Raw genomic sequence first — 18,218 nt, 5'->3', positions numbered from 1 at the left:
AATAAAATACTTTGGTTAAAAGCACCCCCTCTCTGTGTAGGAAGGTTGTTGAATGCCATCACTGAAGAGTTTCGTGCACTAAGGAGAGACAAATATTTTTCTTGAATACAGTAATACAATTGGAACATCGCGGGCTTTCAGTCCTTTTTTTGATGGTCGTTTTACACAGGCCATCCCTCTAAAGCATGTTGGAAAGTCTTACAATAAATCCACAAAACCTCTTGTGATGCAAGAACATCTTGTGGCATAGTTGTACTCGGTAATGCTCAGGACACTGTACTTCAGATAATTTATACCTGGTGCAGGCACCAATTAAGATGATCTTATTTACTCTATGAAGGTATGTTCCCAACTGAAACAAAAATGGCAATGTTTCAATTGATAATTATTGACTTTATAATAAAAGTGATAATATTGATGTAATATGTGGGCCAGGTTAATGATCATTTAATGGCAGTAGTTGGAACCTTTTAATGTGATTCTTCATTGTATTTCTCCCTGTGACATTTTTCAACGTCTTGGGAGAAGACCGATCGAGCAGAAATTGATTGGATTGGATTTGGCCTGCTTTAGTGGAGAGGACCTGTATGCCTGTGTTATAGCTACACTAGAAAGGCCTAGCAACATGCGCTGCTGGGATCTTGCAGAGGCCAGTAGTCTTTTCTGCATTCAGTGATTTCAGCCTTCTTTTGGTATCACATAGAATGAATCCAGCTGGTTTTGGTGTTGGTAGAGATCTCAGTAGTAGTCATAATGGACCATTCACTTCAAGTTGAAATTGGTTGTGAATACGTAGTTTTGTCTTTAGCATGCACGCTGAGTTTCACCATCATGAAGGATAGATATGTTCAAGGAGCCTAGTCCTCTGGTCAGATGTCTAATTATCCAGACCCTTTCATGACTGAATGTGGCAAGACTACAGAGCTTTAATTGATCTATAGGTTGTGGGATTAGTTAGCTCCACCTATCGCATCCTACTTCTGCAGGTTAGCCCACAGTATGAGAAACACGATAATGCTGGAGGAACTCAGCAGGCCAGGCAGCATCCATGGAGAAAAGCAGGCGGTCAACGTTTCGGGTCAGGACCCTTCTTTAGGACTGAAGATCGGAAAAGTGGGAAGGCCAATATATGGGAGGGAAAAGCAGTGATAAGTGGACAAAAGAGGAGAGGCAGTGTGGGCACAAGGTGGAGATAGGTAGACGCAGGTAAGAGGTAGTGATAGGCAGGTGCATCGGAGGAGGGGAGAGCAGATCCACCAGGGGATGTGTCAAAGGTAAGAAGAGAGAGGGAAAAAAAGGCTAGGAAAGGGAAGAAGAGAAGAAGCGGGGTGGGGGGGGGGAATGGTTGGGGGGTACAGTATCATACTTCAGACTCCTCTCCTGGCTGTGTCTTGTTTCACCAGCATGACAGATCACCAGAGGTGGTAGCACAGTTGTGTACAGTCAAGAGAAGTTGGCTGGGAGTCCTCTACATTTACTAAGAACCCTCCCTCTTGAGACATCAAATCAAACCTGGGCAAGGAAATACTACTTAATGCCATTCCCTAGCTGATGAATTAGTATTCTTCCATTTTGAACTGTATTTGGAAGAAGCAGTGAAATATTTTGCCAGTGTGATGGCATGAGATGCCATGAAGTCCATATTCAATTTTGACCTCCCTTTCCTGATTGTACTCCTGTGACTTTCCTCTGGTGGATAGGACACACTTGGGAATTCTGGTGGCAGAGTCTGAAATGAATGATCCTGTCAATGTAACTGTTATAATTTATTATTCTTATACTTTGTTGAGGTGGTTTTGGATAAGTGAAAAATATTAGGCTCTTTCAAATGATAATTAAGGATAAAAAGGATAAAAGCCCTTGTATGTCCAAAAGCATGGGTTTCGTCCCCAATGCTTGATGGGACATTGTGCCACTGGAAACGGGTACCCAAGGCAAGGATTGGAGTGGTTTGACTTTGCTCCTACCATGAATGAAACCTTACCCAGTGACATAGGAGGCATCATAAGATCAGTGAGGATTCCATGCTGGCTTCAGTGGTGGATTCATAGAACATAGAACAGTACAGTACAGGCCCTTTGGCCCACAATGTTGTGCTGACCTATATAAACACCTTCTTCCTGATCAATCTAACCCTTCCCTGCTGCACAGCCCATTACCTTCAATTTTTCTTACATCCATGTGCCTCTCTAAGTTTATTTTAAATGTCCCAATTGTATCAGCCTCTACCACCAGACCCGGCAGTGCGTTCCAGGCACCCACCACTCTCTGTGTATAAAAAAAAACCTACCTCTGACATCTCCTCTAAACTTCCCTCCTCTGACCTTAAACTGGTGTACTCTGATATTGGCCATTGTGCCCTGGGGGAAAGGTCCTGGCTTTCACTCTATATATGCCCCTCATAATCTTATACAGCTCTATCAAGTTGCCTGTCATCCTGCGTCGCTCCAAAGAGAAAAGCCCTAGCTTGCTCAACCTTTCCTCATAAGACGTTCTCTAATCCAGGCAGCATCCTGGTAAATCTCGTCAGCACTCTATCTAAAGCTTCCACAATCTTCCTAAAATGAGGTGACCAGAACTGAACACAATATTCCAAGTGTGGTCTAACCAGAGTTTTGCAGAGCTGCAACATTACGCTTTACAGCGCCAGCGACCTGGGTTCAATTCCCGCCGCTGTCTTTAAGGAGTTTGTACGTTCTCCCCATGTCTGCATGGGTTTCCTCCCGCATTCCAAAGACGTACAGGTTAGGAAGTTGTGGGCATGCTATATTGGTGCCGGAAGCGTGGTGACACTTGCGGGCTGCCCCCCCCCCCCAGAACGCTACGCAAAAAATGCATTTCACTGTGTATTTCGATGTACATGTGACTAATAAAGATCTTATCTTATAAACAAAAATTCAATCCCCTGAATAATGAACACCAGCACACCATACCCAGCTTTAAGAAGCCTATCAACGTGCATGGCAACTTTGAAGGATCTCAAAGTTGGAATTGGAACAGAGGGATCTTAGCAGTTTGGAATACCCTAAGAATTCTGTCATTAACCTTTTACTCTGCCTTCAAATTTGTTCTTCCAAAGTGTATCACTTCACACTTTTCTGGATTGAACTCTAACTGCCACTTCTCTGCCCAACTCTGCATCCTGTTTATATCTCGTTGTAACCTATGATAACCTTCTAAACTATCTGCAGCACCTTATCTGCAAACTTACTAACCCATCCCTCCACTTCCTCATCCAAGTCATTTATAAAAATCACAAAGAGCAGGTGGCCCAGAACAGATCCCTGCAGAACACCACTAGTCACTGACCTCCAGGCAGAATACTCTCCATCTACTACCACCCTCTGCCTTCTGTGGGCAAGCCAAGTCTCCATGGATCTCATGATTTTCTGGATGAGCCTACCATGGAGAACCTTGCCAAAAGCCTTACTAAAGTCCATATCCACCGCTCTACCTTCATCAATTTGTTTTGTACCTCCCCAAAAAAACTCAATTAAGCTCGTGAGGCATGACCTGCCCCTCAAAGCCATGCTGACTATCCCTAATTAAGACTGTGCTTCTCCAAATGCTCGTAAATCCTGTCCCTAAGAATCCTCTCCAATAGTTTGCTCACCACTGACGTAAGACTCACTGGCCTATAATTCCCAGGATTAGCCCTATTACCATTCTTGAACAATGGAACAACATTTGCTATCCTCCAATCCTCTGGTACCATTCCTGTGGCCAGGGAGGACGCAAAGATCATTGTCAACGCCCAGCAATCTCTTCCCTCACCTTCTGTAGTAACCGGGGGTATATCCTGTCTGGCCCCGGCGACTTACCTTTCCTAATGTTTTTCAGAAGTCCAACACTGCCTCTTTCTTGACCTCAACCTGCTCCAGCACATTAGCCTGTTCTATGCTGATCTCGCATTCATCAAAGTCACTCTCCCTAGTAAACATTGAAGCAAAGTATTCATTAAGGACCTCCCCACCTCCTCCGCCTCCAGGCATATGTTTCCCCCTTTATCCCTGAGTGGGCCTACCCTCACTCTAGTTATCCTCCTGTTCTTTATGCATGTGTAGAATGCCTTGGAGTGTTCCTTAATTCTACTCGCCAAGGCCTTGTCATGTCCCCTTCTAGCTCTTCTAAGTCCCTTCTTAAGTTCCTTCCTGGCTACCTTATAATTCTCAAGAACACTGCTTGCTAAATGTTCCATGGTTCCTTTACTCTACCATCATTTCCCAGTCACAGTGGGACAAACCTATCCAGAACACCATGTAAGTGTTCACTAAACAGTCTCCATATTTCTTCTGTGCATTTCCCTGAGAATATCGGTTCCCAATTTACGCTCCCAAGTTCCTGCCTAATACCATTGTAATTAGCCCCCCCCCCAATTAAAAACTTTCCCATATCATCTGCTCCTATCCCTGTCCATAGCTATGCTAAAGGTCAGGGAGCGTTGCCTAGTACAAGATCCAGTATGGCCTCTCTAGTCGGCCTGTCCACGTACTGTGTCAGGAATCCTTCCTGGACACACCTAACAAATTCTGCCCCATCTAAACCTTTTGCATTAAGGAGGTGCTAGTCAATATTAGGGAAGTTGAAGTCTCCCATGACAATAGCTCTGTTATTTTTACACCTTTCCAAAATCTGCCTACTTATCTGTTCCTCGGTGTCCCCATGGCTATTAGGGGGCCTATAGAATACTCCCAATAGTGTGATTGCTTCCTTCCTGTTTCTGACTTCCACACACATTGACTCAGTAGATGATCCCTCCACGATGACCTCCCTTTTTGCAGCTGTGATACCATCTCTGATTAGCAATACCTCCCCCCACCTCTTTTACCTCCCTCCCTATCCCTTTTAAAACATCTAAACCCCGGAACATCAAGCAGCCAATCCTGCTCTTGTGACAGCCAAGTCTCTATAATGGCCACAACATTGTACTTCCAGGTACTGATTTATGCTTGAAGTTCACCAACCTTGTTCTCAATACTTCTCGCATTAAAGTAAACACATTTCAACCCATCCAACTGACTCTGTTTATACTCTATCCACTGTCTATCCTTCCTCACAGTCTCTCTGCACAATACATCTACCTTTACAGCAAATGTTCCATCATCTGACCTAATGCTCTGGTTCCCATCCCCCTGCCAACCTAGTTTAAACCCTCCCCAACAGCTCTAACAAACCTGCCCTCAAGGACATTGGTCCCCCTCCAGTTCAGGTGTTAACCTGTCCCTTTTGTATAGGTCATACCTACCCCAGAAGAGATCCCAGTGATCCACAAATCTGAAACCCTGGCCCCTGCACCAACTCTTCAGCCACACATTCGTCTGCCATATCTTTCTATTCTTACCCTCACTGGTGCGTGGCACAGGCAGCAATCCAGACATTACCACCCTTGAGGTTCTGCTTTTTCACTTCCTTCCTAACTCCCTGTTTTCCCTCTTTAGGAGCTTATCCTTTTTCCTATCTATGTCGTTGGTGCCAATGTGTGCCATGACTTCTGGCTGCTTAGCCTCCCCCTTAAGAATGCTGTGGACTCTATCCAAGACGTCTCTGACCCTGGCACCTGGGAGGCAACTTACCATCTAGGAGTCTCGTTCTCTTCAGCAGAATCTCCTATCTGTTCCCCGAACCAATTCGCCAGTAATGGCTCAGATAATGATAGGCCCCTCACCTTTAACTGTCTTCTTCTATTAAGACCTGCTCCTGCATTTGAGGCTCAAGGGGTTTCTGAAGTGTATGTGCACACTTAAATGTTGCAATAGCAACGTTAAAAGCTAATTAGTGCCCCTGCTGTGTGCCTGGGACTTCTATGGAGACATGATTAAAATTTACAGCCTAGCCTCACTAAAACTGCATGTAGGCCTGATCAGATAACATCAGATCTTCTACCCTAAAGGGCAGTGGACCGTGTGTTTTTACTTTAATGATAATCTGATAGTTTCATGATCATCATTATTGCTTTTCATTCCAAATTCATTCCATTCATTAAATGTAATTTCCCCAGCTTCTGTGGTGGGATTTGAAATTGTTGTTGATCATCAATCCAGACCTGTGTGGTTAGTAAGCCACAACTATCTACAATACTGATAAATGACTAAGATAATGGGGAAGCAAGACATATTCAAGTCACAGAGAAAGTCAGGGTTGTAAGCAGTGTGGAAGAAAGCATCTTATTATAAAGAGGCACTGATAAAGAAAATGGGGGGGAAAATGGTGGAAGATGGATTTGCATATAGGCAAATGTGAGATCCATTTTGGACATAAAACCAGTAAAATAGACTACTTTTTAAAAGATGGAAGTGGAGGTTCATATATGTAGATCCACAGAATAGCATGGCTGGTACTGAAAAGGCTTAAATTATGCAGGCCTTTGCATTTGGAGTTGTCCAGTACTAAGGCTAGAAGTTTCAGTTATATCATTGCTGGACTACAGAAAATATTTCTGGGTACCGTACTTCAGGGGGATGTATTGGTCTTGGAGGGAATGCACCATAGATTTACCAAAGGTTATATTATGAGGCAAGATTACTCAAACTAGGGATGCTGTCTGTGAAATTTAGAAGATTAAAGAGTGTAATGTTTGGAATTCTCAAAAAGGGAATCAGAGTAGACAGAGAGAAACTCTTTCGTTATTTGGGGATCCTAAAACTAAAGAATCTGGTCAAAAAATTAAACCCAGGTTCTTTAAGAGTGATGTTGGGAAACACTTCAACGTGGAGAAAATAGAAATTTGGAACAGACTTCTGTGAATGGAAATTGATGCTAGGACAGTTGTTAATTTTAATTAAGAGACTGATAGATTTTTCAAAAATCAGTGGTGTAAAGGCATATGAGATAATGGCAGCTACGTGGAGTTAAGTCACATCTGCCCTGCTCAGTGAATAATGGTACAGTCTCTCGGGGCTAAATAACCTTCCGCTCATCCCGTGTTCCAAAACAAAATGCCTATCAATAACTAAAATAGGACCTTTCCTTTTCAATTCCGTACATGTTATATGTGGAACTTGTCCAAGACAGTTTTAATTTTTAAAAAGACATTGTAAACAATTAGCTGATTCATCTGTGTCATCTGCAATACCACCTGGCTTAACTGTGTATTTCTGCATATTTCTTTCTAGGAACCTGGGTAACATTTGGAGGTCAGATATCTGATGAGGTAGGAACTACTTTATACATTTAAGTGAATTGATTGTTTAGTTTTTAAAGAATGAAGGAACTGTATGTATTTAGAAATAACATTTTTATTGTATCTGTCATTTGAGACAAATTCTTAACCATTGTGGATTGAACAATTACAAACTGAGGTGTTCCTAGAAATCGTGTGCATTTCTCCCTCACCTAATGACAAGCTGGTTCCTGTCAGTGGCTGTGACATGGAATAGACATGTATGACTGTAGAAATATAACAGAGAACAGGTTTCTTCTGCGGATTGCCAGGAAATCTAAATTTAAAATAGTTAAAAGCATTCTGCGCACCTGCTCTAACTGGGCACAGCTTCTGCAGGACCTAATGAAGGAATAATTGGCTAAATTCCTGGGATGTTCCCAAGCACCAAACAACATGCTTCAAACATCTCCCTTCCATATGCTCCTAACGACACCTGATTTCAAGTTGAGGGCAAAGAGTTGTTGGCTCTTACAGCAAAATGAGCCATTAGAAGGAGACTTTGATGACCCTAGTAGTATGTTTGCAGTTTTCAAACCTCATTAGTAATGTAGTTTCTGATAACAGGTATCTTTGTAAATATTTTTTTTGCTGTAGTTTGTGGTAATGTGGAGGAGCAGTTAGTGCTGCTGCTGCTGCACAGCCCCATCAGGTTCAATCGTGACTCTGGATGCTGTCTGTGTGGAGTTTGTACATTCTCCCTGTGACTGAACCAGGACTTCCTCTGGTTGCTTTGATTTTTTTTCTCACACCTCAATGAATGCGAGTCGATTAATCAGCAACAGTAAATTGCTCCTGGGGTAGGTGGGTGGCAGAACAATGAGTGGAGAAATGGGACTGATGGGAATACACTGAGAACCAGCATGGACTTTACAGACTGTATGACCTCCTTCTGTGTTGCAGAACAATATAATGAACAGAGGCAAAATTAGTCAAAGATTTGGAAACCTACCTTTAAGTGACATCTCTACCCGCAGTACATAGTTCCTAAGCTACACTCTAATGTGTACTATTATACAGCAGATTTCTGCGCTCTGTGATCATTGTTTTCATTTTTTAACCGCTACAATCCTTTTAATTTTTCAACAGGAAAACACAACCTTAATTCAGCTCTTCACAAAGTAATTAATTTGTGAATGGAAGAATAGTTAGTTTCACTACATTTTTCAAATGGTTATTTCTTTTAAACACTACACTATGCTGCCAAGTTCTGAATCAGAGACAGATGGGAGGGTCCTTAATAATGGATGCCGCCTTCCTAAGGCACTGCCTCTTGAAGATGTCCTCGGTGGGGAGGGTTCCGCCCGTGATGGAGCTGGCTGAGTCTACAACCCTCTGCAGCCTCTTTCGATCCTGCACATTGGAGCCTCCATACCAGGCGGTGATGCAGCCGTACATCTGTAGAAATTTGTGTTTGCATATGTGGAAATTGTGCTCTGTACAACTAGTTCAAAGTCATAAAGGGAAGCAGATGGTCCTAGCAGACTTTTGGGGAACACTACTGTATAGTGGAGACACTACACTTCTTTCTGTCCAAGAACAACCATTCACGACTTTATTTCCTGTCACTTAGCCAATTTTCTATCCATGTTGCTACTGCCCATTTATTCCCTCGGCTTCATTTTTGATGACAAGACCATTATGCACCAATTTATCAAAAGCCATTTAAAAAAATCTATAAACAGCACATCAAGAAACCTCGATTGTGTTTTGGTCTCTGATCAACCCCGCCTCTTCTCATTAACCGTTTACTGTTTACATGGCTATAGAAAATTTCTTGGCATGCTTGCCACCAGTTTTCATCATCCTCCTGTCTTTGTCCATCTTATTTCATTTTTTACTTCTCCTCTCAGCTCTCAATAATGAGTCTGATTCTCATGTGTATTATCAACCTGACAAATATTATGTGTCCATTCTTCCTGCTTTATTTTACTACCTTTGGTCATCCAGGGAACTCTGGCTTTAATTGTTTAACTTTTTCCCTTGTGGGAATGCAATTGAACCATATCCTCATCAAAGGCTTTCCGTTACTAAGAGTTTTGCCTGTCAATCGTTGATTTCACTTTACAGACCTAGGCCAGGTCTGTTTTCATTACATTAAAATTGGCCCCCTTTAATTTGACTAATTTGTTTTACCTTAAAATGATCATTTTTTTTCCATTGTTATTTTAAAACTTGCCTTATTATCTCAAAAACTTCTCCATTTGAAATGGATTAGTCACAAAAATTCTCCTGAATGGACCAATAAATTCTTTCACTTATCATTTTCTCAGTCTATATTAAGATAGCACACACCCCCTGTTATTACTACTATGGTTTTTACACATCTCTACAATTTGCCTGCAGACCTGATCTTCTATATGCTTCCCACTAGCTGGCATCCTATAGAAGGAGCATAGTTATAGACTTAGAGGATATCAGCGTCCTATAAAACATAGGAGTAGAATCAGGCCATTCGGCCCATCGAGTCTGCTCTGACATTCAATTATGGCTGATTTATTTTTCCCTCTCAACCCCAGTCTCCTGCCTTCTCCCTGTAACCTTTGACGCCCTTACCAATCAACAACCTATCAGCCTCCACCTTAAATATACCCAAAGACTTGGCCTCCACAGCCGATGTAGCAGTGAATTCCACAGATTCATCACCCTCTGGCTAAAGAAATTCCTCCTCATCTCTTTTCTAAAGGAGCGTCTTTTTATTCTGAGGCTGTGCCCTCTGGTCCTAGACTCTCCCACTATTGGAAACATCCTCTCCATGTCCACTCTATCTAGTCCTTTCAATACTCAGTAGGTTTCAGTGAGAACCCCCCTCGTCCTTCCAAACTCCAGCAAGTGCACGTACAGGTCCAGAGCCGGCAAACACTTCTCATGTGTTAACCCTTTCATCCCTGGGATAATTCTTATTAACCTCCTCTGGACCCACTCCAACACCGGCGCATGTGGGGCCCAAAACTGCTCACAATACTCCAGATGTGGTCTGACCAATGTCTTATAAGGCCTCAGCATTTCATCCTTGCTTTTATATTCTAGTTCCCTTGAAATCAATGCTATCGTTGCATTTGTCTTTCTTACTACCGACTCAACCTGCAAGTTAACCTTTAGGGAATCCTGCACTAGGACTCCCAAGTCCCTTTGCACCTCCAATTTCTGAATTACCTCCCCATTTAGAAAATAGTCTACATCTTTTCTAAAAGATACATCAATGCAAGACGTATCTATTGCATAGATGAAATTAATTCTATCCTGGGCACTCAACTGGAAAGATAATAGTACAAGCTGCTTTCAACTACTTATATAACTATGTGCTGTTTAGTTAATAGTTTTTTTAAGGTCCTGGAGCCACAGAAGATGAATGGCCATGATTTATGGAATCGATTGGTTTGATTAATGTCGAATTGGAGAATTCTGCAGGCATCCACTCAAATTTATAAAGAGCAGCATGAAATGGTACAACTACAATTTCCTGGCTTAAGTGAAACTGAAAAGCTGCTTTAGAATTAATTCAGAAAACCTGACAACCAAGACATGAGATGATATACCATTTCTCTATACAGATTGCCCAAGGGCCTGATTCACTTCACAAATTCTGTAGCAATTCCATTTGCGATGTCCTCTTCCACAAAATAAACACCTGCAAACTCTTGGATATTTGGGCTCTAATGGGAAGGCTTTATTCAAATTTCAACTGGATTTTGAAGGTAATTTAATATACAGATGTTAACTGAGATGGGTTGAATCAACAAACACAGATTTTCTAAGAAGCCAAAATATCTGTATTTCTGGAATATGTACTGCTGATCAGCCAGGACGTTCCACGTGTGTAGTTGGATGATAAAATTACTGTGAGTATTCACTGCCACAGTGAAAACCTGGCAAACTGGGTTGGGTTCGATCTTTGCTGTTCTGGTCCCCCAACACCCACATGTATTTCGTCTAAGTCTGACCAGGCAATGATCTGAGGGGCGATCCCTCAGTGAAACTCTGGAGAGTACCAACAATATTACATTCCGTGCAGAGTGCATTGGTGGAGTGAACTGAAAATTTGACCTTCTGAATCTGTCAGCACATCCCAGACTTCTACACTTGATTGTGCATGTGTGGGAGTGCAGTATAAGGAGCTAAGTGCCAGTGGTTTTGTTTGACTATTGCTGATGGTGCCAACAAAATCTAGTCCAAAGAGTTGTCAGTTAGTCCAAGCACCAACAACTAGGGTAGACTTTTTGAGGCAATTTGCTTGGACTGTCTTGAATTTATTTTGGTTTTCATTTAGCAAGTTGAAATAGGATTGCACTGCAATAAATACTGAACCTACTTGAGTTAAGGATCAAAAGTACTTCATGTTTACCTTCAGTTTAAGGCAGTTGTTGCACCATTTGGATTTGAATGAATTCAACTCACCTCATTCTTTTCTTTGAAGTCCAGTGGTGTTCTAAGTAGTTAATTGTGTATTTCTCCAGTGTTTGGTGTTGAGGATATATTTTCATACTAAGTCCATTTACAAACTGCGATAACTTCAAAATTGTTTTATCTGGCAACATGACATAGCCCAAGGATTGAAAAGAAAATATTTGATCTTTTATCAGCTTGTTGAATTAACATGAGTGCCCTAGTATTAATATTCATGTAGCAGAGCATTAAACACATTGGACCATATGGCTCCTGCTATAAACTATAAATCTCATTTACTAAAAATAAAGTTCAAACACTGCAAGCAAGTCAATGCAGCAAATTTCACGTGATCACAGATTTACAAATATCACGTTGAATAGAATTATTATTAAAAGATGCAGTAGTTAACAATCATGCCAATTCTGGAGTAGCGATGGCAATATTACTTATGCATCGTCTTCAGGCATTTGCTTCTCAGTAAATCAAGAACAATTGGGAAATCTGTTCCATTTATCCCCCAGAATAAGGACGTACAGAAGTATCTATAAGGCTTATCAAAGCTATTGAACTTCCTACTTTAGTTAATGGCCACTTTTGAGGAGCTTTGTCAAATAAATAACGACCATGGATGATAAATTACATCCATGATCCATATAAATAACATCCATGATCCATCAGTCAGTCCCATTCCCCAGCTCTTTCCCCATAGCCCTGCAAGTTACTCCCTCCCAAATTTTATGTCCAATTCCCATTTTTAAGGTACAGACTGATTCGTTTCCACCACACTTTATAGGCAGTGTGTTACAGATTATAACTGTGCTTTGTGTATTTTAAGAAAAATGGAATTTCCTGTCATCCTCTTTTTACCTTTGGGCCAAAATTTTAAATATGTGCCTCTTGGTTGTTTAACAGTCCATTAGTGGAGACAACCTTCCCCCATTTACTCCATCTAAACCAGTCATGACCTTGTACACCTCTATCAAATCTCCTTTTGACCTCTACTCCAAGGAGAGAAACTTTAGCTTCTCCAGTCTAATGCTATAGCTGAAATCGCTCATCCCTGGAACCATTCTTGGTTCAAAAAATCATAATAGTCTGCTGATTATTATTTGGATCAATCTTGCTCTTAAAGTTGGCCAGCAAATCTGAACAGAGCAGTGTCACTTAGCTAGATTCTTACGCAAATACACAACTTTGTCTAAGCACATGGATTTGGATTCACTCTCTTAGGGTTTAGGATTGAATCCTGCTGTGGAGGACCTTCTCCTATGCTATAAGGAAATATGAGAAACATTTTCCAAACGTTGTAGATCAAAGGCAAAGCTGTGGGTGGGAATGCCTTTGAAGAAACCTACAGATGGACAACATTACTCTGTTTATTGATTCAAGTGGGTCTGACTGTTTGCAGACATCAACACGATAATCTGAGAAAGAGCTGGCAAGATGGATTCTTGGAATAAAAATACATGATTTGAAAAAATTTATCCTCATTGATGTTAAGAACGTTCAGCAATGCAGTTTTAATGATCATTAGTGTTGTTGCCAAAGCACTCAATAACTTACTCTTTTTAAGTTCTTGTTTTGTGAACAGAACAAGTTAATTCAAGAATTGAATTAATACACTTAGCTAGTTAGCCAGTTCCGTTATCTAAGGTAACCTGCATGAATGGTAGAAAATTTACAATACCGAAGGAAGCTGTTCAGGCCATCATGTCTTTCCTATGAATAAGAAGAATTATCTGGTCTCATCCCACCTTCCAGCATTTGGTCTTCAAATACATGTCCAAGAACTTTGTCTTCATTCACATCACATCACTTGTAATGCTAAAATATATCGTCCATTCCCAATTGCTCCTGAACTGAAGAGATAGCTAAACGTCAGTCATGTTATTGAGTTGCAGATTTCCTTCCAGAACATGAGTGAACCAGATGGGTTTCTATGACTGGAGACACAAAAGAGTGCAGATGCTGGAATATGGAGCAACTAACAATCTGTGGGTCAAGCAGCATCTGTGGAGGGAAAGGAATTGTGGGTGTTTTAGGTCAAATCCCTGCATTGGGACTGAATATGCAGAGGGAAGGTTACGGCACGCACAGTAGTGTAGCGGTTAGCGTAACGCTTTACAGCGCCAGTGACCTGGGTTCAATTCCGGCTGCTGTCTGTAAGGAGTTTGTACGTTCTCCCCGTGTCTGCGTTGGTTTCCTCCGGGTGCTCCAGTTTCCTCCCACATTCCAAAAAAAAACCATACAGGTTAGGAAGTTGTGGGCATGCTACGCTGGCATCGGAAGTGTGGCAACACATGTGGGCTGCCCCCCAGAACACTCTACACAAAAAGATGCATTTCACTGTGTGTTTTTATGTACATGTGACCAATAAAGATATTCTATCCCCTCTTAAATGGGAGAGGGGAAGCGGTGAGACAGGGTCATTGGTGATTGGTGGGCCGAGGATGGGTGAAGGTTGAGGGGCAGAGGGAGCCAGATAGGGGAGGTGGAGTTAGAAGAGGGTGGCAGGTGCATGATAGGTGGAGGGAAGCAAAGAGAATTCTGATCCACCTCCAGTCTTGTCATTTTCGTCCCCTTTCACATATCACCTCCCCACTCCTGGTTCCATCCACCCACTACCCACACATTTTACCCATGGATCCTCCCCTCTCCCATCTGGTTCCACCTGCCTACCTCTCCCCTAATGGTTTCCATTATCACCTTCCTTACTTATGATTCCAGCATTGGTAACCTTTGTATTCCTGCTGGTCACCCTCCCCTTCCCCCCCACCTGTCTCTTTTTCTACCTGCCTTCACCTAACATCCACCCGTCTCTGTCTCCCAACTCCACTCCTCCCCCTTCCCTACCTGGCTCCATCCGCCTGTCAGCCTTCACCTGTCTTCAATCCAACAATCACCTACCTGTCTCACCATCCCCCTCCCCTCTTTATTCCCGCTACCTTCCCTCTCCACTCTCAGTTTCGACCCAAAAAGTCGACAACTCTTTCACCCCCATAGATGCTACTCGACCCACTGAGTTTTTCCAGTAAATTGTTTGTTTCTCTGGTCTCTGTGACTATACTGTAGTTTTATGTTTAATCTTACTATTAACTTAAAAAAAAAATGAATTATAGGTTTACTTGAATTTAAATTCCCCAGCACCCATGGCAGGATTTGAATTCATGTTCCTGAATCACTAGTCTGGAACTCTGGCTGCTAATCCAATTTCTTAGCCTTTACACTAAATGTGATGAGGGTTTCTGTCTCTCCCACCCTTTCAAGTAATGAGTTCCAGATACCATCTGGGTGAAAGCATTTTTCCTCCTCTCTGTAATCTTTCTACTTTTTAACTTCAAATAAATGCACACTAGTTTTTGCTCTGTTTAGTAAAATGGGCCCCCATAATTTTATCGTTCTCCATGGATCTCCCCTCAGCCTCTCTTGTTCCAAAGAAAACAACCTTAGCGTACCCAATCCTTCCCCATAGCTGCAGTTTTATAGACCCTCTTTCATGCAATCACAACTTCCCTGTAATATGGGGAGCAGAACTGCATGCAGTGTTTGACCTGAAGTCAAAGTGTTGTAAATATTTGCATGTGTAGAGTCAAATGTGAATACAGTAGGAGAGGTTGAAGAATAAAATAATGGTGTTTGCTTCCTGCCTTTTAAAGAGAGACAACAACCAAGATGAGCAGTTGTCCAGCCCACATTGTCCTTGGGCCAATTGGACAGGGAATAGAATTGCATGCTCATGAAAACTGTTGAATGTAGAAGAAGGGAAATGGCCCTAAAGCATGGAATCAGACAACTTACCCTGCACAACTTAACTTCTTTTCATTATATTTTGCATTTATAGGTGGCTGAGGAACTTATGACAATTGCTTATGAACATGGAATAAATCTATTTGATACAGCAGAGGTGTACGCAGCTGGCAAGTAAGTGAATGGATTTATTCTCTGAGTGTGCTTAAAGTAAAATAAATGGAGTCAAGGTATTTAGATAGTACCACCTTTGAAATCATCTTGTATTTGAGATTATATTATCAAATAGATACTTAAAACTTAGAATGTAATTTCCAAAACTGACTCTGCAATATCGTACAAGATCTTTTTGCATGCAGGTGTTTATACTTATTGTATGTACATATATTAACATTTTTAAACTGTCTATGAATAATTATCTTCAAAATACAAAATATGCTGCAATCTAAGTTTGCTAACACTACCAAGCCAGCTGTAAAAGTAAACTGTGAGTAAGGAAAGAGTCTGCAAAGGGGTATAGCAGAGAGTGAGTGGACATGAAGATGGCAGGTGGAATACAATGTATGAACATGTAAGGTTATTTGCTGTGGTAGGAAGAATAGAAAACCTGAATTTTTCTAGTGAGTGAATATTTCAGTACAGAAGGATTTGGATACACTGAAATGTGAAATACAGAAAGCTAATGTGCAAGAATAATGAAGAATTATAAAGAACGTTGGTACATTAGTTTTTCTTGCAAGGGAATTGGAATAATAGAGACGGGAAGCTTCGCTGGAATTATTTGTGGCTTTAGTGAGGCCTTAGGTGGAGTGGTACTGTGTGTATGCAAGGCTTTGGTAAGTCCATACCTGGGGGTGGTACTGATGTGGATGTTGAGCTTTGGTGATACTGTGTGAATGTGGAGCTTTGGTGAGACCTTACCTGGGGGTGGTACTGTGTGGATGTGGAGCTTTGGTGAGACCAGAACTGGAGAAGTCCTGTGCGTTTGCAATGTTATGGAGCACCACTGTGCATAGTGCTTGTTTCCGTACCCAAGATCTCTTTTACAGGCATTTCTGTGTGCATTCACTCTGTGAATTCTTGCGATTTAAGAACATAACGAGGTTTTAGAGAAGGCCTTACAACCCTTCCAATCTACTCCACCATTCAAAGATTATTCTGTCTTTGGACATGGTTACATAAGTATAAATTAACAGTATTTGCCCAATTGCTTAATTTTCAAATGCCAGTTAGTTTTCCTGAAGAAAATTAGATTGACAAGTAAATTTCCAAGTCACTCACAGCAGAGTTGATTAGGCCATGTTAAAACCTTCCTGCCAAATGTAGTGGAAAATCATGCGTCTACAAAGCAGGTGCTGAGATCAGGTTTCATGTGGGGAGTGGAGGTGAGGAGTCTGAGCAGGAGAAGCCTAATCTGGCATTGTCAGTGGAGTATTCTTGGTCATACAAAGGAAATCTATTTTTTTGGCTATCAAATCTTTCCTCAGAGCTAACATATTCCAGTCTGGACAGTATCCTCTGAACTCTGCAGATCAGTTACATCCTTTAATGTGGAGACCAGATCCTGTTCTGCTGAGGCTTGGCCTGGTGGGAACATCGCAGCAGCTTTCTTATCCAAGCCTGACTTAAAATTGCTTTTGTGTCTTGACCACAGCAGTGCAAGCCAAACATGCAAATGTAAAGATGCTTCTCACTGAGATTTGTCCTTGCTGCTTGCTCGGGTTAAATCATTGGAATTTTTTCTTGAAGAGGGTGACTTGGAGGTTGTTTACCTGGTTTCCACAGGGTGACATGGGCTGAAATCATCCTCCATGGCCATTGTCAATTCTGTGAGTGAGCAGCAGTAGTTGCGATGCAGAGGGCTGGGCTGTGTCGAGTTTTGTCCAGTGGATGGAGCACTCTATCCTGGGGAAATTCATCTTGCCAGGTTCAAGTAGAAGCAGCCGTAGACTCCAAGGGCCATCTTTTTATTATATTGTATTTAATATTAGAACTTAAATAATATAAAACAAATTTACATTTATGGAAATCAGCTGGTATTGAGTAGTTACATGCAGTGCAGGGAGCATATATAATGTAATGATTATTTTACTGGAGTAATCCAGACAACTGGTCTAATAATCCCAAATTCAAATTCTATTACCACTCCCCTCCACAACTCCTGTAGCAGTTTAACAAATCAGTTGTTCTTAGAAATCTGGAACTATAAAGGTAGTTTCAGTAACACTGAGTCAAGACAGGTTCAGATTATCATAAAATCCCTTAATGTCTTTTGAAGAATGATATTTGCCGACTTTATGCGCCTAGCCAATGAATGATTTTTTTTGTACCACACCTAGTTTATCAAAGTTTCTTTGCCCAACCTAATTCCACCTTCCAGCACCTGGTCCATAACCCTGTAGTCACAGCACTCCAAGTATTGTTTAAACGTGATGAGGATTTCTGCCTCTACCACCCTTTTAGGCAAAAACTTTCAGAGCACTACCTCTGAGTGAAAAATATGTTCCCTGATCTCCCCTCTGCCAATTGCTTTAAATCTTTGTACCCTTTTTTTAAAATTTTTTTTAAATTTTTTATTTACAGCGTGGTAACAGGCCCTTCCAGCCCAACGAGTCCACGCCGCCCATTTTTAAACCCATATTAACCTACCTGTATGTCTTTGGAATGTGGGAGGAAACCGCAGCACCCGGAGGAAACCCATGCAGACACGGGAGAACGTACAAACTCTTTACAGACAGCGACGGGAATCGAACCCCGATCGCTGGCACTGTAATAGCATTGCACTAACCGCTACGCTACCGTGCCGCCCCAAAAAAATTTTAAAAATCTCTCCTCTGCCAATTGCTTTAAATCTTTGTACCCTTTTCTTTTGCCATCTCTGCAAAGGGAAATGGGTCCTTACAATTTATTCTGCTTAGGCTCT

General features: G+C 41.6%; 1 protein-coding gene across 1 annotated transcript in view; it reads left to right on the top strand.

The window, feature by feature from the left end:
• kcnab1a (potassium voltage-gated channel subfamily A regulatory beta subunit 1a) overlaps window positions 1–18,218 on the top strand; it is a 177,829-nt gene that overhangs the window by 110,872 nt on the left and 48,739 nt on the right. Inside the window, exons 3-4 of the mRNA XM_052018558.1 lie at window positions 7,113–7,150; window positions 15,390–15,469. Of these exons, the coding sequence (XP_051874518.1) occupies window positions 7,113–7,150; window positions 15,390–15,469 (118 nt within the window). The remainder of the gene's footprint in view (window positions 1–7,112; window positions 7,151–15,389; window positions 15,470–18,218) is intronic.

The sequence above is a fragment of the Pristis pectinata genome, chromosome 6, assembly GCF_009764475.1.
Source record: "Pristis pectinata isolate sPriPec2 chromosome 6, sPriPec2.1.pri, whole genome shotgun sequence".
Lineage (NCBI taxonomy): Eukaryota > Metazoa > Chordata > Chondrichthyes > Rhinopristiformes > Pristidae > Pristis > Pristis pectinata.
This window is presented reverse-complemented; position numbering and strand designations above follow the sequence as displayed.